The sequence below is a fragment of the Daucus carota genome, chromosome 6 (assembly GCF_001625215.2).
Source record: "Daucus carota subsp. sativus chromosome 6, DH1 v3.0, whole genome shotgun sequence".
Classification (NCBI taxonomy): domain Eukaryota; kingdom Viridiplantae; phylum Streptophyta; class Magnoliopsida; order Apiales; family Apiaceae; genus Daucus; species Daucus carota.
The window spans coordinates 31,600,042-31,623,311 of record NC_030386.2 but is presented as its reverse complement, the minus strand read 5'-3'; the positions used below and the strand labels follow the sequence as shown (position 1 = coordinate 31,623,311).

Below are 23,270 nucleotides of genomic sequence, written 5' to 3'. Positions count from 1 at the left end.
ACATCAAGTGGGAGCCCACCGAGTTGCGAATCTTGGTCCCTCTCATGTACTGATACAACAATAAATAATCATACATACATGTGTAGAAAATAATGTGTATCTCACTGTACTATTCTTGTTAGTCGACGAAGTCCAATCTAAGGGTGTGTTGGGTTGGGTCCCACACTCCCGCTTCTCTCTTGGGAATGCAGTTATGCTACAAACTCTTCTCTTGACATATCCCAAATCATCACAACCTTCTTGACTAAGAAATCTGTTTGGCTAGTCTGTTCCAAATCACAATTATTTTTTATTCAAAAGAAATGACCAGCCAAACAGGACCCAAGTAACTAAAGCTAAAGCTAATCTATTTACCTTTTAAGTCTCATGAACAGCTTGCCTTTATTCATCTCTCTCTACCATTTCCTGAAAAATCACTTTTTTACTCTCTCTCTAGAATTATTAAGCTGGAGTGAGACTAGGCAAGTGTGTTTCTTGATGACCCTCTTCGTTGTCATTCCAAAATCTCTTCTTCCCCCTCATTATTAGTCTTCTAGTCCTATACACACAAACCACTTTACAGTGCATATCATATATACTTACATACATACAAATCCTTCACTTTATTATCTCTGTTGTTATCAATTCCCAGTTGAAAATTTGAGAAATGGAGTTGAGGTTACTTATGTTGATCCTGCCCTTTGGCTTCTTTCTCTTTCTTGATATCTGCATAGCCCAGCCAGGTTGTATTCAATCTATTGTGTGTGTTTGTCTGTGTTTTTTTCTGCTAATATAGATAAATTTTGCTATTATGCATCTGAAATATGTTAAGATTATTCTTTTTTTTTTCTTTTTTGGTTTTTCTGTGATTGTTGATTGTTTGCTTTGTAATGTTTTACATAAGATGTATTGTAAACCATTGCAGTATTAATTTTTAGTTTTAAGTTTTTTATGTAATTAAAATAATCTGTAGTTGTTAAATTTGGTACCTAGTTGCTGGCTTGTAACTGTAATGGTAATACATGTACAAAATATACATTGACCAACTGACTTGCTTAGATACGGACAAAATGTGTGTGTCTTGACTGTAATGCTATTAGAAAAATGTTTCTTGTGTAGAAATTTTAATGTTTTAGATACCAAAGTTTTAGTCTTGCTTGAGATTATGAGAGCCCTTTATTGTTGGCTATTTTTGCTGGGGATGGTTGTGAAATTCTGGAATTTTATAAGTTCACAATGCTGCTGCTGAGTGTCTCATTATACCACAAATCCATATCTCTTTTTATATTTAAAAGTTTTGTGTTAATGAAAATTGTCAATATTACACCAGAATTGAGAACTATATAGCACAATATTAAGCTGAAATATATAATTCTCAACATTTTTGAACTTTGATTTGCACTCTACATGTTTTAACACACATTAATTTTCACACTTTGATTTGCACTCTACATGTTTAAGGTACATTAAATATCAAACTTTGATTTGCAGTCTACATGTTTATGACACAATGACTCAATGAGTATGCTTGCTTGGCGAGTAGACGCAAAATTACAAATTTATATTTTGTCAAGTTAGTTGTACTTTTAACATATTTTATGGGCCCGGATAAGGGTTTACACCTACCTAATACATTTAGACATTATTTCCTCAATAAAATAACTAATCTTCTAATTTTGAGTATTGGTACAATTAATAAATTCATTCAGGTTATATATAAATGATTTAATTGCAAAGCACATACCTTTGGTTCGGAGCAATTGCACTTTGTTACATAACCTTTAGATAGTTACACAATGCATCCCACATGTTTTGGCGCCATATTTTGAAGCCTTTTGGCCCATTTCCGCCTATTTTGACCTATCACTGTGTAAATTAAAAGGGTGAAATAGACTTAAGAATTAAATAAAATGACATGTTACACTTTACAGGTTCTTAAGTCTATTTTACACTTTTAATTCAACACGGTGATAGGTCAAAATGGGTCAAAAGTGTTCAACATACTCTATTAACGGATGCATTGTGCAATTACCTAAAGTTTAGGTAATAAAGTGCAATTGATCCAAACTTAAGGGATGTGTTGTGCAATGTACTCTATATAAATAACCAAGTCAGTCCTCTCAAAAAAAACAAAAAAACCAAGTCAGTCCTGCATAAACCTTATTATTTGGAGAAACGAGACAACAAGGCGCATATGGGATTCTTATTTCCTGTCACAGCTGTAGTTAAATCATATAAATACCTTTCCAATCCCTATAATGTAAAGAGTTTCAGTGCTGCTTTTGCGGAACTAATGTTAACACTATAACCGTTTTCTTCTTCAGCACATGTGCGGGGATTTTCTGTAGAAGTTACATTCTAAATGCATTACAAATGCCTACTGTTTGTTTCTTTTTTTGATATCTTCCTCAATTTTCTCTATACATGAATTCAGCTGACAACATTGCTACGTAATTAGGTTTCGTAAGTTACGATTGTGGAGGCAAAGACAATTTCACTGACGAACTTGGTCTTCTGTGGACTCCTGATAGTCTTGTTAAGCATGGAGAAGTTGCAAATATATCTGTTCCAGATGAGATAAGAAAGCAATATATGAGTGTGAGATATTTTCCTGCTGATAATAAGAAGTATTGTTACACCTTTAATGTCACAAGTAGGACAAGGTATCTAGTAAGAGCAACCTTCTTGTATGGAAACTTCGACAACAATAATGTGTACCCAAAGTTTGACATTTCCCTAGGGCCAACTCACTGGGCAACAATAGTCGTTTCCGATGCCAATACAATAGAGGTTCAGGAGTTGATCTTTCTAGCTTTGGATCCAAGCATCAGTGTATGTTTATCCAATGCTACGACAGGGCAGCCCTTTATTTCGACTCTTGAGCTGCGGCAATTTAATGGTTCAATTTATCTCACGGAATTTGAGAACCAGTTCTTTCTAAGTGTCTCAGCAAGAATTAATTTTGGTGCAGAAAGTGAAGCTCCAGTCAGGTACAGTCATAACCGTATCGCATTACATGTAATTTTTTTTAACCTTGTTTCCAGTAAATGTTCCTTTAGGCAGATCATTTATAGGAAAAAGTTACTTACATATTACCCCCTCTGTTTACATAAATGTTGCAATTATTTTATCAGCCAATCATTAACCACCATTTGCAAAAAAATAATGAAATAAATTAAAAGATGAAACTTAGAGTATAACTATTGCATGTGTGTTGGATCCAGTTAAAACTATAATTCTTTTATATGATATTTATAATTATGTTACTGACCCTAGGACATAGATGTGCTACATCGGCCACTGGATCTGCTAGTGATTAGTCTACAAAATTTCTTTCTTCCCATCAAATCTAGGCCCCGATTTTATCTCTCAATATATTTCTTGCTGTTTATTTCAAAGAGAAATGAAATTTATATCAATATACAATATGCAAGACAAGAATGTTCAGTATTGACTGTTATGTATGCAGAAAAGTTGCATTTGATAGTTATTTGTAGATTATTTGACCATTTTTTCCTGACAAGGTGCACTAGTAATTGTATGTTCTTTAATATAGGTATCCCGATGATCCATTTGATAGAATATGGGAATCTGATTCAATAAAAAAAGCAAATTATCTTGTTGACGTTGCTGTTGGAACGGAAAAGATATCAACTAAAATGCCAGTCTTTGTTAGCAAAGATGAGAGTCCACCGCAGAAAGTGATGCAAACAGCTGTCATTGGTAGAAACGGTTCACTGACATACCGCATGAACCTAGAGGGCTTTCCAGGCTTTGGTTGGGCATCCACCTATTTTGCAGAAATTGAAGACTTGGCTCCTGATCAAGTTAGGAAATTCAGGCTAGTACTCCCTGGGAATCCTGAAATCAGCAAACTTATTGTGGACATAGAAGAAAATGCTTTAGGGAAATACCGCATGTATGAACCAGGGTTCACCAACATATCTCTTCCTTTTGTTTTATCTTTTAAATTTGCGAAGGCACCTGATTCTACAGAAGGGCCACTTTTGAATGCAATGGAGATCAACAAATACCTGAAGAAAAGTGAAGGTTCCTTCGATGGTAAGCAGAATTTTTTCCTTCAGTACTAGTGTCCATAGCCTACATGCATCTCCACTTATTGATCCTCAACCTCTGTTTTCTAGATATAGGCCTCAACCTCTATTTTTTTTATTTTCATATTTCAGATGTGTAATTGTATTTGTGAAAAAGAATATTCATTAAATAAAATTGTTTAGTATATAGCAGTAACAAAAAACATACATGTTAGTTTCTACAGCATTCACTGATTAAATTCTTCAGTTTAAATGGAACTTAAAAATTCTATTGAAATCATCTCATTCTGTAATTGTAAGAGTTGCAGAATTGGCTATTTCTGGAGTAGTCTCTTCATACTCATCAGCAGACTGGGCACAGGAAGGTGGTGATCCATGTTTGCCAGTTCCATGGTCCTGGGTACAGTGCAATTCAGATTCTCAACCCAGAATAACTTCTATGTAAATTCCTTTTCCTTGTATAACATGCTTAACCTTTTGTTTCTATCACTTTGGGACACACAAAACACACCAAATTACTAATCTTAGTTCTTCCTACTCTAACGAAAGATATCTGTTGTAACCTAACAGTAAGTTGTCGGGGAAGAATTTAACAGGGAGTATTCCAACGGACTTGACGAAATTAAGCAGCTTAACTGAGTTGTAAGAATAAAATCTCAATTGCAATTTGCTCCAGTTAGGTTATCCTTGCTTTCTGCTTGATTATCTTGGGTTCTCTATAATACATAAAACTTTTTTCATTTTTTGGCTGCAGGTGGCTTGATGGGAATTCACTTACTGGTTCAATTCCTGATTTCACTGGAAACACAAACTTGAAAATAATGTAAAATAGATACCCTATCAATAAGAAATTCTTTTTATGAAGAAATTTGACTAACTCATATACTATTTTGTCATAGACATCTTGAAAATAATCAGTTGAGTGGGGAGCTGCCTTCTTCATTAGCCGACCTTCCCAATTTGAGAGAACTGTAAGTTTGCAACATAATGTTACAGTTATTGAAATATAATTTTAATCATTTTTTTTATTTTTAATTTTTTTGACCTGATAACAGTTTTAAAGGGGATTATTTTGTTTCTACTATAATAATTTATTGTTTATTACCTCATCACTGTGAAATATTACTGTCTCTACTTGATAATATTATTCATGTTTTAACTAGATGGTTTTTTCATTTGATTATCACCATCTCATTCAGTTTGTTGTCTTTGATTATAAGTCTGTTATTTGTGATATGATATGCAGGTATTTGCAGGATAACAGATTATCTGGAGCAATACCACCATCTCTTTTAAAAAAGAATCTGGTTATAAAGTGGGCACCTTATCTTTTTGTACAATTGATCTTATGAATTGTTTAGCATCTTATACTATTTTCTGTTTATATGGGTTTGCTGCATTTGACTTCTACTTATACGTCAGTTAGTCACCACTAGGCCTTAAGAACAGAAAAGAAGATTCTACAAGAAACTAGAGAATTTATAATGTTATACATTTGATTTATGTGAGAAATCCTCCTAATAGGAAATACAGAGCTGTTTAAAACAGGCGTTTCTTCTAGTCTTTTCCTGTTAAATATGAGATTTGGTAAACTAGTGTACATGTCCCAATCCCACTGGTTGTTCTAGTATCATGCCTTTGTCGATTAACAAGATTGTATCCATTATTTTAGTTGTCACAAATATATGCAATTCTTGTGCTGGGTTTTTCCAAAATGCTATTAATTATCAGAGTCTCCGCAAAGGATCCTGCCTATAGTTCTCCCATCAATAAATGGTACTGTGTGTATCTTTGCAACTGGCTCCTTTGGTCTGTATTGGTGCTTTGTTTTCTCCACTATTGCAATGGACCCTTGCCTGTAGACATGCAGGGGTGTCACAATGAGCTTATTACTCTCTGTCTCACTATAGGGTCCATGCTTTCCAATTTAAGAATAAGTACTTATTTCTATGTAAATGTACTTTTTTCTGAATATAAGTCCTTATGTTCAGATATAAGTTAATACAAAAACACCCTATATAAACCCTCATTCAAAATTTAGATTAAACATTTGTTAGTAGGTAATCAGATCAGGTTCAGCTATGTTAATCCTTTTTTCTTGACAATATATTATTAAGTAAAGAGGAAGGATGAGATGTGGTAGTAGGAGTGCTTTTGCACCTCTCAGGCAATCCTAGATTCTCTATGTTCACCAGTTTTAATTACAAAGAACTACAACATATTATGAATTTATCACTATAGTATTTATTGTTTCCTTTTACCATACTTCCCTCAGCTATGCTGGAAACCTTGATCTTCATAAGGGAGGAAGCAGTGAGAACAACAAAACCATTACTGGTTTGTCGATTGGAGCTGCAGTTCTGGTCATAGCTACTATAGCTTCTTGCTTTTTGATGAATAAAAGAAAAAAGAAAAGCCCTAAGCAAGGTTAGATATAAGTCACATTTGCTTCTATTTTGCTGTGTAAACTCTGCTTCTCTAATGTGGGGTTGTTCTTATTTCAGACCCATCTCGGCAAAATGTCAATAGGCCTATCAATTCCTTTGGTGATGCTGCTACAGAATCCGCACAATGCTTCACATTGACAGACCTACAAGTCGCTACAAAGAATTTCGAGAGGAAAGTTGGGTCAGGTGGTTTTGGGATTGTATTCTACGGAAAACTAAAAGATGGCAGGGAAATAGCAGTGAAACTTCTTACTAATAATTCTTTCCAAGGCAAGCGAGAATTTTCAAATGAGGCAAGTAATTCCATCACCAAATCTGTTTGAGTATCAAGTATTTCTCAATTGCTTGTGCTAAATTGAGTGATAGTGACAGGTTAGCAAATATTGTGATTAGTCTTTCTAGCAGGAGATATGAAGAAACTGTAGGGGTTATTGTAGACCAAATAAGACCATAATAAGTATGTCTCCATTAGAAGTAATGTCTTGGAGGAGGAGATGTACGTATGTACCGTTACTCCTATAAGTAAAGAGATTATTTTGACTTCTTATAAATTAGTAATATGTGTTGGGAGATAGTAAAGCATCAACGATCATATTTGAACATTTTGTGAAGTTGAAAGAAATGCAAAAAAATAAAGAAAAATAGAAGGAATTTAAAGGTAGAGGACAACATAGAAACAACCTGCTTAGAAAGTATAGGCATGCAATAAATAGGACTCTGAAACAACATACTCCCTCCGTCCCCCTGAGTTATATACATTGGGGGACGGGGACGCGGCACGGACTTTAATACTCCTGTAAAGTATAGTTCTATAACTTATTTTTAAGATTTTTCTTTTCTGAATAAAAGTTTGAATGTTATATTTTTATTCAGAAAAAGAAAATTTTAAAAATAAGTTATAGAACTATATTTTATAAGAGCATTGAAGTGCGTGTCGAGCAGTGAAAAAGAAACGTATAGAATTAAATGGGAGGGGGAGTAGGAAACAGTGGAATAAAAGTATATGTGCTAATTGTAGCACTCTTTACAAATACAACGGCTACGCTAACCCTCCTCCAACCAAAACCTTATGTTCTGGCTCCCAGGCCTACAAAATATTGCTACCCTAGCTTGGCAACAATCATTTCCTATGGCCTCCTTTGCCCACCTCGCCTCCGTACTCCCTCCACGGAAACAAACTTTACTATTCTCTCCAGCACAATCCTCTATATCCTATGGGGGTGGCCGTGAGTTACTTTTTATGCTGTTGGAAAGACCTCATTTGGTATTTTGTAACTCTGTCAACTTGTGTCATTCAGTTTTATAAAACCGACTTCTCGTAGTTGGAGTGAGTTGACTGAGATATCGTTCTGATTATTTTAGGGCCATGTTTATCTTATTGCTAGGTAGGTTATAATTTTTTTTTTCAGCTCAACCGTTTGTGGTCTTTAGTCTGTCGCAGTGTTTTTTGTTTATTCATAATTCTCATGTTGGATGATTACAATATTTGATTGCTTATCATTTACATTATAATTTCGTCAGGTTCTCATATTATTGGTTAGATTAATAATTTTCTCCTGCAATGGGAAATGTCCTGCAAGTACAAGAGCAGTGGTTTTGGGGAGTTATTCTTTGATGTTTGGGCACACAGTAGTCACCCATATTTATCACTATTGAATTTTTACGGTTATCAGTTATTTTAATACATTACATGTTTGTAAGAGATTTGATGGTTCTAGTTTCAGTCTACGCAAATATTTTATACATGTCTTGCTTTTCAGTTTGTGCTGTCTTCTACTAGAAATCATTCAAGACTCCATACAAGTAAAAACTCTCTTATTTTCGTAACTAAGCAACTAAGATTGCTTCAATATTCCTTGCTGATAAAGTTTTATGTCATCCATCAGATAGTAGTAAAAGCTGTGACATAAACATTTTTTGCTCTGTAGTTTAAACCAGATCTTGGTATTTGTTAATTAGACATGGTTCAATTTATAGGTGACTCTTCTCTCAAGGATACACCACAGAAATTTGGTACAGTTTCTTGGATTTTGCCAAGAAGATGCAAAGAGCATTCTTGTTTATGAATTCATGCATAATGGAACTCTGAAGGAGCATCTTTATGGTAAGTATCCATCTCTTAAGTGCAAAAGAAGTTAATTTGATCATCATGGCTGACAAGATATTGTATTTGTTAGGACCTTTAACACGTGAGAGAAGTATGAGTTGGATCAAGCGGCTGGAGATTGCAGAAGATGCTGCCCGAGGTTTAATTAATTAATTATTGTTGTAGTTCTATTATTTGCCATGACAGTCAAAATTTAAGTTTGTTTAGTTTCTTGACTAATATTTTTTTTCTGAAGCTGATCATAATACGTGTCTTGATTATTTCAGGTATCGAGTACCTTCATACTGGTTGTGTCCCTTCCATCATCCATAGGGATTTGAAAACCAGCAATATTCTTCTTGACATGAATATGAGAGCTAAAGTTTCAGATTTTGGTCTCTCAAAACTTGCAATAGAAGGAGCCTCCCATGTATCCAGTATAGTTCGAGGCACTGTTGGGTATCTAGACCCAGAGTAAGCACTTTTCTCTCCCTCTAAATACTGTTTAGTGGAACTTTGTGCTTGTAAAATAGTTTGAATAATTATTTGGTGTTTGGAATTGTTATGACTTGAAGAATTAATTCAAGTAGTTGAAAGTTCAGTATATATTCCTAAAGGTTCTTAATCATAAAGCATAAATTGATGCAATCTTTAATTTGTTTGGTTGCGGATAATGGATATAGTTACTTCAATCTTTAGAGAATACAGTAAGAATTAGCTGAGTTGGTGCTTAAACCAAGACTACACATAATACTTCATAATATTAGCATTTTTCTCTTCTTTTTCATTTCTTCTTGCAATTATATACACAATAAATAGTTATATTTTGTAATTTGCACTTAAAATAAGAATGCCAGAACACTATAAAAAAAAAATGCAGGTAGCAAGCATTCATAAATTAGTAGTTGCAACATTCCTATAGCTGTCAAATCAGTTTAATCTTAAATGGCTTCACGTACACAATAAATAGTCAGCTAATGTCATGGCATTAATGGTATTTCAGCTTATATATCCAGAGTAAACAAAAAATAGGTGAAAGCACTTTGATTGGATTATTTTGATGTTATGCAGGTATTATATATCCCAGCAGTTGACCGATAAGAGTGATGTTTATAGTTTTGGGGTCATACTTCTTGAGTTGATATCTGGCCAAGAAGCCATATCAAATGAAAGTTTTGGCGTAAATTGTCGTAATATAGTCCAGTGGGTAAGCGTCTTGAACTATGAGTTACATCTTATGTGTTTTGAAACTTTTTATTGGTTATTTTCAACTTCATGCTGGTATAATTCAGTCATGTTTGACTTTGATAAAGAGACTTCGGGAATGTTCTAAAAGAAGGTACTTGTTTAGGAAGTTATTTATTTGTAGAAGCAATTTCTGAAAAGTTAAATTATTATCTGTTTCGGTAGTTTTAATATATATTTCAGGTGTTCAATGTATAACCTATTAATTACTATCAAAACATGCTCCGGTTTACATGTATCAATAGTTATAGTTTTAATATATATTTCAGGTGTTCAATGTATAACCTATTAATTACTATCAAAACATGCTCCGGTTTACATGTATCAATAGTTATATGGATTCTTGTCGGATTTGAACTATAAACCAGGAAAGCCAAAATATTAGTGGACTTCATCCGATTTTTACAAATTCGAATACAAGGGTCTGTTCAAATTTCATGAGTTTGTCAGGCATAGCCAAACAGACCCTTTATTTGTTAACCATTTGTATCATGCCAAAAATTATAGGGAGCAGACAAGTTAGACCCTAAATAGAATATAGAACTTTTGAATGACTACTTCGTAATTTCATCTAAATCTAGTACTTGCAGGGCACTTCATACTATTTCCTACACATTCAAGTCTACCAAAATTCCCCCTCTGTAATTTAGCAAAAAAAATAAAAAAAATCCTGCATTTTTATACATAAGCAAATCATCTTCCCGTAATTGTTTGTAATGTTTCACAGGCAAAGCTGCACATTGAGAATGGGGATATTCAAGGAATAATAGACCCTTCGTTACAAGGTGACTATGATATTCAATCGATGTGGAAAATAGCTGAGAAAGCATTGATGTGCGTTCAGCCACATGGAAATACAAGACCATCAATATCAGAAGTCATCAAAGAGATCCAAGATGCTATTTTAATAGAAAGGGGGACTGAGGGGGTAAGACATGGTAGCTCTGAAGAAATGTCGAGGCAGTCAGTTCATTCTTCCTTGCATGCAGGATCACTAGATTTTGGTGCTAGTGAGCATTACTTGTCCATTGATGACTCCATTGCACGACCAACAGCTCGATGATTCTTGTAATTCATATTCTTTTTAGCTGCTAGGAAAATATTATATTCCTGCAGTACTCTTGGTAGTCAAAATTTTTTGATGCTCTGCAAAATGTAAGCTCAGAAGTTATATAGATTGGTTTAGTGAGTTTGAGATATTCTGTTGATTTCAAATCATGCTCTGTTTGTTGTATGATTACTTGGATGTAATTTGTTACAACACTTGGAGCATTGACAAGAAGTATAATTTGCATAGCTTACAAGTTTAATATAATGGGTCTTGTTGTGACTTGTGTCTCTGTCAACTAGCTTACATAACACATTAATCTCCATAAACCACTCAAACACATGTATACTTCACAAGGTCGGCTATATTTCAAAAATAACAGATTTTTATTTCAAATTATTATAAATAAGATATTTTATTTTATTATGATAATCCTCTATTATTGGAGTAAATAATTAGGAATTTTTATATATTTTTGGTAATTTTTATTTATGGTATCATTCCTTCGATTTTGACGAATGGTTTTGGAGGTTCATAAATGCTACTATAATGAACGAACAGAAAACGCACAAAATTATATAAGCAATCTCCATAAACCCCACAAACAAATTTATACAGTACCTTTTACTTTCCATAATGTTAAACTACCTTCACTTTCCATGATAAAAATTAAGATAAGGCTCGTGCTTTAAGAGAGTATTAGTACAAGCTTACTAAATACAGCTGCTACATCTAACTCCTACATGCTCACACCAACACCATCTTGCTATTTGTCACCTGGCATTACAAAATCTGTTTCATACACGTGGCTCGCAATAGAGTCAGTTAGAAATGTATAGACACAATATATAGATGCAGTTTTACCAATCATCTTCTTGCTTGCTGCAGATTTGTAGTTTTACATCAATGAACGGAATTTCCATGAGTTCTTCATTCTTGTGTACTGCAATTCTACATGAATTAGCTTATTGCTGCAATCTCAATAAATATAGTAATAAAAAACTGGAAAATTTTTAAAACCCAACCAGAGCTGTTTCCCACTATTGCCAAAATGGACAGAATTAACATATTTAATAAGCTTAAAAATGCTATATGTATATAACCAGTAAAAATTCAATACTCCTATCTGTTTATGATTGTGCTAGTTTATTCAATCATTATTTTATTGCATCCGGAGCAGTTAACTTAAACTGCAAGCCTTTTAACAAAAAACCCTGAAAATCTGCTACATACAACTGGACAGTCCTAAATAGCAAGCTGATGAAGGCAATTAAAATTGCAAGCATTCCAACAAAGAGTCCATACTTTTTTAGATTCTATAACTACATTTTTATATTTAAACAAAAATGTAGTTGAGTAGGGGGTTTAGGTGATTTAGAATGAGGACCGGATGGTTGAAGATAGACTATATAGCTACCGAAGTTCCAATACCTGAAGATAGACTATATTCTCTTCACTTTGATGCTTGGCTCCGTGAATAAGACGATGATACTACCTGCACGGGAAATATTCAAGATATTCAATAAAAGTAAGAGTTCGTGATGGTTTTGCGGAATCGGGTATTTTGCTATGTTCCCGCTGCATCAACTAGCTCTGCCTATGTTGACATAAAAGATAAACATTTAAACCCCCAAAATGTATACAAGTTTCTATTAAATCTACACATCAGTGGAGGATAGCAAACTGGTGTTTTCCCAATTCTTGAGCAGGTAACAATGTTGAAGAAATACATTGAGCTAAATTATTCCAAAAAATAAAAACAAGCAAAAACTTAACCGTATATATATATAGGCCAAAGTGTGCTGCCCCGGGACTGAAAAATGCTCCCTCTGTCTCCCTAGGTTCTTTACCTTGGGGGACGGGGGCTTGGCACACATTTTAAGACTCCTATAAACTGCAGTTTCACAAATTATTTTAAACTTTTTTCTTCTGAATAGAAATTTAATGTTTAAATATTTATATAAAAAAAAGAAAATTTTAAAAATAAGTTATGAAACTATATTTTATATGCACCTTAAAATATGTGCCAAGCAATGCAAAAAAAATGTAAAGAAAATGAGAGGGACGGAGGGAGTATATAACTAAGCCTCCTTCTCGGTCATCATTCAAGAAAGGACATGATAGGGAAAGAAGGAACCACTTTTAGGAATACATGATTGAGTCCCAGGAGATGGAAGACATTAGACATTGCAAAACCATCCAAAACCTTGCATTGCGAATTTAGAAATATAATTTATCGAGAATCATGTATTCTCAAAGCAGAGGATGAAACATATGCACCTAGAAAATCCTAACAGGTATTCAAAGAGATCAAACAGGATCCATGCAGAATAAATAAATATATTAGTATTTTTTTTCGCTACTCTCTTGCTGCATCACAATTTACATAAAATATTCAACGTTCTTGTTAATTGCACAACAAAGTTACATAAGTACCACTACCTTGAAGCTGTAATTCATCATCATACCGCAATAATAAATAAGTCATTTGCTAACAAGGTGTATATAGAAGATAGAAGATATCGAAAATATTTGTGAAACTAACATTATGAAACAGGGTGAATACCTGATATGTCTTTGGTCCTTTTTTCAAAAGATATCCAACACTGTTTAGATTATCAATAAAACTGTCCATATCTGGAACTTTCAAGCCAATCCGATCTGCCAAACTGTACATTTCCTGAGAAGGATCACTAAGTAAGACATAATTTCGGTGTGCAAAAGTGGCCAATAAATAGAGAAAGTTTGCCTACAGAGATGGAAAAGCAATCTTTTTGCTGCGACTCTGATTGTGTATTCAGGGAACTCAAAAAGCGCTTTGCTTCTTTATGTTGGCTCATCCCCCCACCCCGAGTGAAGTCAACAACTCCATGCTCATCAACATACTTATCATGCAAGGATTGTTTCATTATTTCAACAACATCCTGTGGATAAACAAATTATAACATAAAATTTATTTAGAGAATCAATCATCAACTAACAGTTAATGTGTAGGCTTGCATTATTTAATAAGTTATTTATCTTACTTGTTAATCAATTTGCATGGAAATAGGATTTGTTATCAATGATTTGTATTGTTCTTTTGGATACGCATGATTAAACATTTAATTATAATATACAATATATATAATATAGTTAACTATTATAATTATTATTATTTTATAAGATATGCTTCATATCTGTAATCATGTTTTTCACCTAGCGTACTGGTATAATATTTTAATCGGCTGAACACTAAATTAGGTTGTTTTTGTCCCAGTTCAGATATCTGCCGTATAGTCCCCTATCTACAATACTGCTTTTCCGTACCTCCAGTTTACAACAATGAGCACTAACAACTGAATAGAAGTCCTAAAGTTCGTGACCATATGGTTAGCTGGACAACTGATCTTTGTCTAGGTTGTGGTCCACAAACATACACTTGTTTCTGGGAAGGTCTATACTGGCAAATTGCAGCCAAAGGATGAACTATCTAATCATTAAATGCTACTCAAAGAAAAGAGGAAAACAACGAGGAGCCAAGCGAGGTCAATATCAATTAATTTCCTCAATATTCCAAATAATAAAACGTGCACCTAGCCATATAATATGAATGCGATATTTATTACATTCACAACTAAAATTTACTAATAATCTGCCCATAAACTATGTACGAAAAGAAATTAGTTTGATCTTTGAAGGTTTTTGTAGAAATATGAAGTGGAAGATATTAGACAACATCCTTGAATAAACAAATTAAGTGAAATAGTCATGCAACCAGAATACAACTATCAGCTTCAAGACTGCCTAACATGCGAGACTATGAAAATCTAAACTTACCAGAGCATCTTGGGCGGTTATTTCTTCCCTCAAGTCCACTCTAGCACGAGCTTCTGCTAATCTAACTAGGCTCTCTAATTGCCTTGCTGTAATTGGTGTACCGTCAGTCGATGTGTTATGGTTTCTCAGATTCAGGTAGAACTTCTGGAGGATCTCTGCTGCTGGTTTTGACATCCTGACAATATTACTTAAGTGCCTAATTTGTTTTTTATATAGATAGAATAACTATAATCTGTAATCACTGAAGCACATTAAAACACACCTAGGGATGACATAGGTTTTCGCATATGCAACATATTTACGCAGAAGCGGACCAGGCAGTGGAACAAAATCGCTGTCTTCCTTTGGGTCAAGTCTCATCCTTGATATTAAGGAGCCACTTCTTTCATGCAAATCTAAATTTATAGTATTGATCGATGCTGCACCCAGGAAGATAAAAGATTCCATTTAGAAATTGGAGTCTCTCGTGAGCTCAAGTCATTTTAGAGGTGCAGCGTTACCTGCACGTTGCTTTTTGGCAGCTGGCGACTGCTGTGCATATCCAGCATGAAGCTGCAAACGAAAAGATTGGTTTAATCATGATTTTGGGGAAGTCCATTTTTCAAGAAACCAGAGTGTAAAATGGACCCATGAACAAGGGCTCCTTGCTCAAGAAAAGCAGAATAGGAGCTCCATATACATTCAGTAGCTAAAGTTAAAATACCAAGTGGCCGCAATTATTTTCATCAATTCATCCACGAAAACCTAGTACGTCAATAAAAAAGTTAATGTAGAGACTCTTACTTTATACATCTACATATAAATCGAGGTCACAATGGACTACATTTCTTTCTCCTCTCCGTGCTAATTGAGGGCAACATCGGGTAAGTTGCAAGTAATAACTTGAAAACTGAGTCCTATAGTAAGTTTTTTCTTATTTACATTTTACCTAAAATTTTATTAGTACATCGGAAAAGTGAACCTAGCCATGACTCTTGAACTTCAGTATAGTGAGTCTAGTGTAAATGGTTGGACAGATACATAGGGGTTAAGACTGATACTCTAATAGCATTGCTAATCAAAGACAATGTATGTGGTAATGCCTCCAGCAATAAAAGATATATGTTAGTCCCACTTTTAGTATTTCATGTGCACATATTACATGAGAAGTTTCTGAGTACATCGAGAAAAGAAGTGAATCTAGTCATTATTCTTAAAGTTCAGTGTAGTGACAGTATAAACTAAAACAGATGGTAGTAGCGCAAGTTAGGGGTTAAGACTGACAAGATCCTCAAATATCATTCAAGCTTTAGAGAAGCACCAGGCAGAAGATGACAGCCAAGATCTCCTAAAAAGTTTGGATGATTGTATATTAGTAATTTATATTACTAGCATAAAATGACATTTGATTAAATTCACTTCTAGAGCATATTGCTCACTCCATCACATTTAGATAAAAGTTCCAAAGGTGTAGTTGTGTAGAGTGTCAAGGGAGGCTACCAGCAGCTAATTCCATATTATAGACTACTGTTTTTAATGCCAGACAATTGTTCCGTATAAATTTGAAAGCATCTTATAAGTCATATCTGAACACGAGAACCTTCTATATATATTACCAGATACAATAAATTAAAATATGAACCACCGCATAGTACAGAAACTACTTACGGACATAATGTGATCTGACACTCGCTTATCCAGTAGTTCATCTGGTTTGTCGAGTAATATGAAAACGAGATCAAAGCGTGACAGCAGAGCACCATTCATTTTCAAATTTTCATTCACAGTTTTCGCCCGGCTGCAAAACATTTTCAAATTCAGACTATGGTACTATGAATCTATAGTTATATTCAGCTTATAAGTTCTTTCCTTTAAACAATTTAAACCCAGAAAGAAGACAATTTGCCTTACTTAAAAATTAGTACCAAGTAGGACACATATCAAAAATTCAAAAATAGCTAAATCATCTTGATACAAAATAGTAATAGAAACCATGACTCAAATATATAACATCAATGAAAATGGCAGTCAAGAAAGTAAAAAGAAAACACGCATCAATAAGCTGATGGTCCGATGCTATGTGTGAGGTCCATGCTAAAAACACATGCAATCTCTATACCTCAATGTTGTTGTAGATACGTTAAATGTCAACTATAATGGATGAATGACTAGGTAAGGTTTAAACATTTGTGAGACATTTTCACAATGGTAATTCAAGAAACACCACTTTAAACATGTCTTAAAGATCAGAATTAATTCTTTAGTAGTAATAGAAATCTTCACTATAAGGAAACTACTGTTAAGTAGTACTTGTAGTGACCACCAACAGGATTCGCTGCTGCTAATACAGTTGTTCGAGCAGATAAACTGGCTACAAGTCCAGCCTTGGCAACAGACACGCACTGCTGCTCCATAGCTTCCAATAGGGCCTGAAATGGTCTTAAATTCGTAAGAAACAACAGACTTAGCAAAGATCAGTCAATACTGTGATTCATGAATCAGGGTACCTGGTGTTCTGCAGACATTTTATCAAACTCATCGATACAGCATAATCCACGGTCAGCAAGTACCATGGCGCCTGATACACAATTCATGTAATATTTTGTTTATTAAGTTTTAAATGATTAAAATAATAATATGGTAAACCAACTCTTTAGTTTGGCAGGTTAATAAATTTTATATGAAAAGAATAGCAGCAACATTTGACAAGTGGCTTCTACAGTTTTTGTTACACAAAAGTCAGAAAACTATGATGTATACTTAATAATCTAGATTAGATGCAATGATAAAAAAGGAAAATAATTTTAGCTCTCCCCTATGCCTGTGAAGTTCTAATAGCTGGGAAACCCTTGAAGAGGACACATTCAAAGGGTAAGATTGTAATTAGTAAATCAAGCAGAATAACAAAGAGATAAATTTAAAGCAAACTTTGTTTATATGATGGCATGATTAGTCTACAAAACAGTAGCACCATAATTTGTAGTGAGTAAAGGACTGAGAGACAAATGTTAAGAACCCACCAGCCTCAAAAGCAAAGTCACCAGTCATAGAGTCTTTCACCACTGCAACTGTGAGACCGGCCTTGGTTGTGGCATTACCACATACATAAATACCACGTGGAGAAACTGTTGCTGCTGCTTGCAGTAATTGACTCTTTCCTAGTCCAGGATCACCTAATGAATGACCATAATTAGCTCCATTCTCTAATACACAACTTCTCAATATCACTGCACACTTTATTGAATGGCTAGCATATTTCTTATTTAAAGTGAAATCTCTTGCAGATATCTCTGTGGATAGGTTTATAAGTAGCAGGAGGAAGAATCTGCATACCGACAACTATGACATGGATGTCTCCTCTGACAGGCACCTTGTTCTGATTCATAGAGTGCTTGCGTACACCTCCAAAAAGTGATAATGTAATTCCAGCTGTTTGTAAGTAGCAACACCAAATCAACCAGATTGCAGTAATGGGTAGGCAAGTTAATCAAGGAAAATATTTCAGAGGCAAAAAAAAAAAAAGGTAGTTCACATATGATCATTTTTAATAGTAAAACCATCAACCTCATTATTACATTGAGTAGGGGTAAGGTTTGCGTACCCTAATTCCAAGTGAGACATACCAGATATGTTTGTGACAAAATATATAAAAAATGCTTTATTTGTCAATGAATCGTTATACAAACAAGCTCTTGTATTTATAGGTACAGCAGAGCTAATCAGTTTCACATCTGCTCCATATAGCAAACCTTCTTTTGGTACACAATTTGGACATGGATACATGCTCAAATTTTAATGTGGTCTCTCAAATTTCAAGCTTGGTAGGCACACTCAGGTGGAACAACAGATTGGATGGCTTTTTATTTCTATTGTGATATACGAAATTTGGCTGGAAAGGAACAGACGTATTTACAGCAGGGGAAAAGATATTGCTACTGTTCAGATGCTAAGCAAAGTGAAGATCATGATGCGAGAAAAATTGTTTACTTGTAATAGCTTTAAAAATCATGTTAAAAACGACCACTCAGTTGTAAGATTATTATATTAGACTCAGGGACTAGCTAGTGGTTAGTTTTGTCCTGTTGACATGATTGTTAGGCCCTTGCAGTCCTGCTTTTTGTGGTGAGCTTGTTTGCTACCTTCTGTTGGACTGCTCCCTTTGTTTTCTTTTCCTCCTTTTATAAAATTTTAATTTAGCAAAAAAAAAAAAAGAGTATGCATAGTAAAGAGATGTAAGAAAAATATTTTGGGGCCCAGCATAACACAACAGAAAGAAATACAGAAACCAGAATACCAATACAAATTTCGAGAAAGAAAATAAAATATAAATAAATAACACATTACCTTTAACAAGCTCATGCCCGTAGATGGAAGGACATATAGAGTGAAGTATCTGACAAAAAACATCTGAACCGTGCTCTTGAGAGAACTTTACAACAAATTCTAGATCACGTGGAGAAAATGAGAATATATCAAACAGCTCCGTAGCTCTAACATCATCATTGGAATCTTGCAAATTATTGGGCATGGACAGAGATTTGGAATTCTTAATTGAAACAGCTTCGAGATACAAATAATATAATCCTTGGCTTTTGCCTTTTGATTTCCCTGAAATATTTCATTCAGAAAAGGCCGCATTACAAGCCACACAACAGTAAGAAGACAAATATGTCCTGTAGAAGCACACAAGAAAGTTGAATTTACTTTTTTTCTTTTTCTCTAGAGGGAGGGGGGATCGTGATTGTCATTAAGTAGCTTTTTATTCAAGTTAGATTTATGAATTAGTTATGTAATGCAAATTTATAACTAGTACACTGATGAGGCATTTTAGTTTTTGGCTTAATTGTCACATTGCGACGCACGTGCATGAATACAATGGATGCATAAAGTTGAGCATTAGGCGATAACTTATTTGATTATTGCAATAGACTTAAAGAATAAACCATATCATTTACAATTATTATTAATCTTTTTGCTATTTTCATCCAAGTTGCCCCTTCCCCAACAAACAAATGATAATCTTCGTCAAGGAAAAAGATATTGATAGTTAAATTTTTTAACTCGCATTCTTTGGTTTAATATCTTCTTATAAAATATAATAAATAATAGTTGGTTGAATATATAGCTACAAAATATTAAAATCTGATAATTATTGCTTGAAAAAGGAAACTTTCATTAGAGAACTGAAAAAGAAAATGCTAAAGCTTCTCATTACAAAACTTTTTAAGATGCAAGACTGCAAGTAATATCAATTTGTAACAATCTTCTTTGGGTTAAAAAGCATGAAATGCTATATAAATTCAATTTATTCCATGAGAAGAGTACAACTGAGTTATAATTGAATGTGCTCATGGATAAATTCACCCGCTACTCATATAACCTCTAGCCCCTTGGCCTTATTCTTTTTATTTTGGGGTTTTATATCGAGTGCCCACCGTTCTCGCCAAAAACTATCAAGTGACTACCCGATCTCCATGGGGACTCATTTTAGCCACTAGAATCGCTATATATATTAATGTTAAATCTTGAAAATTTAATTAACAGAAAACTCAATGGGATTTTGATCCACAGATGATGAGTGAGCCACATGAATTACAAAAAGAACTAGAACCGAAGATTACAAAAAAATATAAAAATATTGTAGCAAACACATCATCTGTTTGTTAACTTTTTCATTAATATTTTTTCAAGAATTAACGGAGTGATATATAGTGAAAATTGCTTAAATGAGTCCCTGTGGAGATCCAGTAGTTGCTTGATAGATTTTATGAGAATGGTGGGCACTTTGATATGATACCCTTTTATTTTGTGGACTACACAATCTTCAATTTGATTCAAATCAAGAGACCGGACCAATACCAAAACAGCATTAGTATTTGCTGCCACAAAGGGTGAGAGCAATATAAGAGTCAAACTGTCTCAGCTTCTATTTGTTCTATTTGATTTCTTTCCAATTTTCTAATTTTTTTTTCTTCATATCTGAACTAAACCTGATTACAGACTACAGAGTGAAATTATGTTCTCTCCCAAAGATAAAAAATAATAATAAGACTTCATGTAATAATAAATTTCAAATAAAATTTAAGTTAATAGTCATTTTCCGAGGACTAGAAAGGATGATATATCAGATACTTGCAAGGTGCTGAGAAAAATAATTATTTAACTATAGGAGAAGTAAATTTACCTCCACCAATATCCATGTAGTTATTGATCACTCTTATAATACCGGTAATAGTTACGATATCCCCAGGAATGCAAGCATCTACAAGATCTTCAGTAAGCTCACAATCTACTGTTCGAGGCACCCTACCTTCTTCATGATGTTCAGATCTGAGCAACTCCTGAAGTCTGGATGATGATTATATCAAGTAAAAAACCCAAACAATTCTATTTAAACCTCAGAAGGGGGTAAATCCAGAAAAGGGACAGAGATCACTATAAATGTACCGTATTTTCTGAAAATCTATTGGTATGGCCGTAGACCTAATTGGACTGAAAGTTCTGCTTTTACAACCAGCAACAACACAAATGGATGGAGGCGAAAATTTTCCGTCCGGAAAGTTACAGCTAATGTTAGTTCCACACTTGGTACAGGAAAAGTTCATATGCATTACCAGAGGCCTGACGGTGCTAACTTTTACAACAGTACCACGCACAGAAACAAGCCTGTCTGTCATAACACCAAACCATATCGCTAATTAGTCTGCACAACATAGAATAGCTTCATCAGTATCTTAAAACATATTAAAATTAATATCAATCACCAATATAAGCCGCTTTGAGGTTCTTCAAAGCAATCATAGATTTAGGATGGTTGTGCAGACGGATATTTATCTTTGTGAAGTCATCGATACAACTGTCATCACCTTTGAAAAGTTGAACCTATTTCCATTGTGCGATGTTTGATGATTAAATATGAATATTACATGTGCAACATGATTAAATAATATAGCATCCCATATATATATTTGTACCTTGTGCATTGCAACAGCAGCACTGATGCATAATAGAGCTTCTTTGGGCTTTTCTTCTAAAGTTTTATAGAAGTCCTCTACTCCGCACACTTTCTGGAAGTGTTGGAAGTCAATTGCCAAAAAGGACACGTCATCATTTTTGACCTATTCATTCAAATTCATATATAAGTTCTCCTGATTATAGTAGAAGACGAACAATTGCTCCCAAATACAGCGGAGAGGGGGTTTGTGCACCAAGAAATAATTAAGGAGCCAGTATAGCCTGTTAAATTCGAAGCAACATATTTTTCCTTTATTTAAGACTGGATTGTGTCTATCACAACCATTACAACACAACAAAGTGTCTCTGATCATATTTTTACCAGATTAATTAGCACATGCTAATCTACCCGATTATGTGTTTGTGTGTGTGCGCAGGCGTCTAAATAAATAGCAACATGCAGGTAGTGTTCCATAGTCCATACCAACAGGTGGCTGGTAGCAGAAAAAATCTTGGTGGCTGGGGCTTGAAGCTCATTTTAGTAAAGAGATTTAGGTAGGTTCACTAGCAGCCAGATATGATTATTAAAATAGTTCCAAATTATTATCGTCTGCTATTTTATTATCACTCACATACACTCATTTTCAAATAAAAATAAAAGTCTGCATCAGATAGGACAGGGGAAGAGGGGGGAGGAATAAATCATAATTCAAATAACTACACTAAGAAATTATAAAAACATTACGATCCTCTAAGTGGAAATAAAATCCTGAGTATCCTAGCCAAATATGTATTTTCCGCAATAATTTAGAAATGCAAGCAAAAGCAAAACTATACTATATACAAAACATCTGTTCCGCACTTTTTCTATGCTGCCCACTGCCACTTAGTTACACGACATAGATTTTACAACAGAAAATAAACAACAAATACACAAAACGCAACATTAATGAATTGCAGAACGATTTATTAGGCGCTAATTACTCATTGCAAATCATCGAATACTTGTAGGCTACTACAATCTGGCCAACACAAACACCAACGCTTATAAAAATATAAGTGTGATTGTGAAGTATAAGTGTGATTATGTAATGTAGAGGATAGACCTGAGCGAGCATGTGCTGGCCAGGTGGAGTGGAGAAGAAGTTAAAGAGATCGGAGATAAGGCGAAACTTGGACTCGCCGGCGGCGGCTTCGTCGATGATTTTAGGGAAATGTTTTGCTATGATCTTGCTTTTAATTTCATCGCTCGGAGACGATCGATTGTCCGTCCATTGTTTTCCGGCGAGATCGTAGCAGCTCTGAGACAACTCTGCAAACATTTTTTTCCCCGCCAATTGCAATTTTCTATTCGGCGGGCTGACAACAAATTCCTTTTACTGATCTGCGCTTTGTACAGGGTGTTTGAAGTTAAATCATATAAAAATTAACACGAATAAAATATTAAAAATAGCCTGACAAAAAAATATTAAAAATATGAATTTACCTTAAATGGTGTGGTCGAGGGAAGTGAATAAAATTTTAATTAAATAGTAAATATTTTTTATAAATTGTATTTGTGGGAAAAAATTATAACAATACAAATATTTTGAGGAATACTTATGGTTTGAATAAGCATTTCAAAAATTAGAGAATATATTTTTGAGTTAATTATCTAG

General features: G+C 34.2%; 2 protein-coding genes across 5 annotated transcripts; one reads left to right on the top strand and one right to left on the bottom strand.

Annotated features, from left to right (window-relative positions):
- The first annotated feature begins 359 nt into the window (after positions 1-359).
- Positions 360-11,142, top strand: LOC108227275 (probable LRR receptor-like serine/threonine-protein kinase At1g67720). Its single transcript, XM_017402333.2, has 15 exons — positions 360-722; positions 2,438-2,969; positions 3,536-4,041; positions 4,343-4,475; positions 4,605-4,676; positions 4,789-4,857; positions 4,934-5,005; positions 5,281-5,349; positions 6,310-6,461; positions 6,539-6,774; positions 8,459-8,585; positions 8,659-8,727; positions 8,855-9,041; positions 9,639-9,774; positions 10,540-11,142. The coding sequence occupies exons 1-15, from the start codon at positions 647-649 to the stop codon at positions 10,873-10,875; spliced, it is 2,772 nt and encodes a 923-aa protein (XP_017257822.1). The 5' UTR covers positions 360-646; the 3' UTR covers positions 10,876-11,142.
- A 274-nt stretch (positions 11,143-11,416) lies between these two features.
- LOC108225082 (probable DNA helicase MCM8) lies at positions 11,417-22,995 on the bottom strand. Of its 4 annotated transcripts, none has more exons than XR_001807521.2 (18): positions 22,719-22,995; positions 21,633-21,776; positions 21,423-21,540; positions 21,106-21,328; positions 20,843-21,006; positions 19,003-19,266; positions 17,992-18,087; positions 17,679-17,831; positions 17,166-17,236; positions 16,969-17,087; positions 16,327-16,456; positions 15,180-15,231; positions 14,942-15,098; positions 14,680-14,854; positions 13,614-13,784; positions 13,427-13,529; positions 12,292-12,355; positions 11,417-11,803 (listed from the first exon to the last, which is right to left on the bottom strand). XR_001807521.2 is itself a non-coding variant. In XM_017399894.2 (18 exons), the coding sequence occupies exons 1-17, from the start codon at positions 22,932-22,934 to the stop codon at positions 12,314-12,316; spliced, it is 2,409 nt and encodes an 802-aa protein (XP_017255383.1). In that variant the 5' UTR covers positions 22,935-22,995; the 3' UTR covers positions 11,417-11,803; positions 12,292-12,313. The 4 variants fall into 4 exon arrangements, 1 of the variants encoding a protein (XP_017255383.1); XM_017399894.2 differs by having other exon boundaries at positions 13,427-13,540; XR_010284725.1 differs by lacking the exons at positions 11,417-11,803; positions 12,292-12,355; positions 13,427-13,529 and having other exon boundaries at positions 13,644-13,784; positions 14,680-14,840.
- Between the last annotated feature and the right edge of the window lie 275 nt (positions 22,996-23,270).

Bases quoted from the DNA above. Each gene is read 5' to 3' on its own strand.
- LOC108225082 (XM_017399894.2), bottom strand. From the start codon at position 22,934: ATGTTTGCAGAGTTGTCTCAGAGCTGCTACGATCTCGCCGGAAAACAA. The intron at 18,088-19,002 runs GTAATGTGTTAT...ACTTACAAACAG, and splicing joins CGGGCATGAGCTTGTTAAAG to CTGGAATTACATTATCACTT. The intron at 16,457-16,968 runs GTACTACTTAAC...AATGTTTTGCAG, and splicing joins CCTGTTGGTGGTCACTACAA to CCGGGCGAAAACTGTGAATG.
- LOC108227275 (XM_017402333.2), top strand. From the start codon at position 647: ATGGAGTTGAGGTTACTTATGTTGATCCTGCCCTTTGGCTTCTTTCTC. The intron at 6,462-6,538 runs GTTAGATATAAG...TTCTTATTTCAG, and splicing joins AAAGAAAAGCCCTAAGCAAG to ACCCATCTCGGCAAAATGTC. The intron at 8,586-8,658 runs GTAAGTATCCAT...TGTATTTGTTAG, and splicing joins TCTGAAGGAGCATCTTTATG to GACCTTTAACACGTGAGAGA.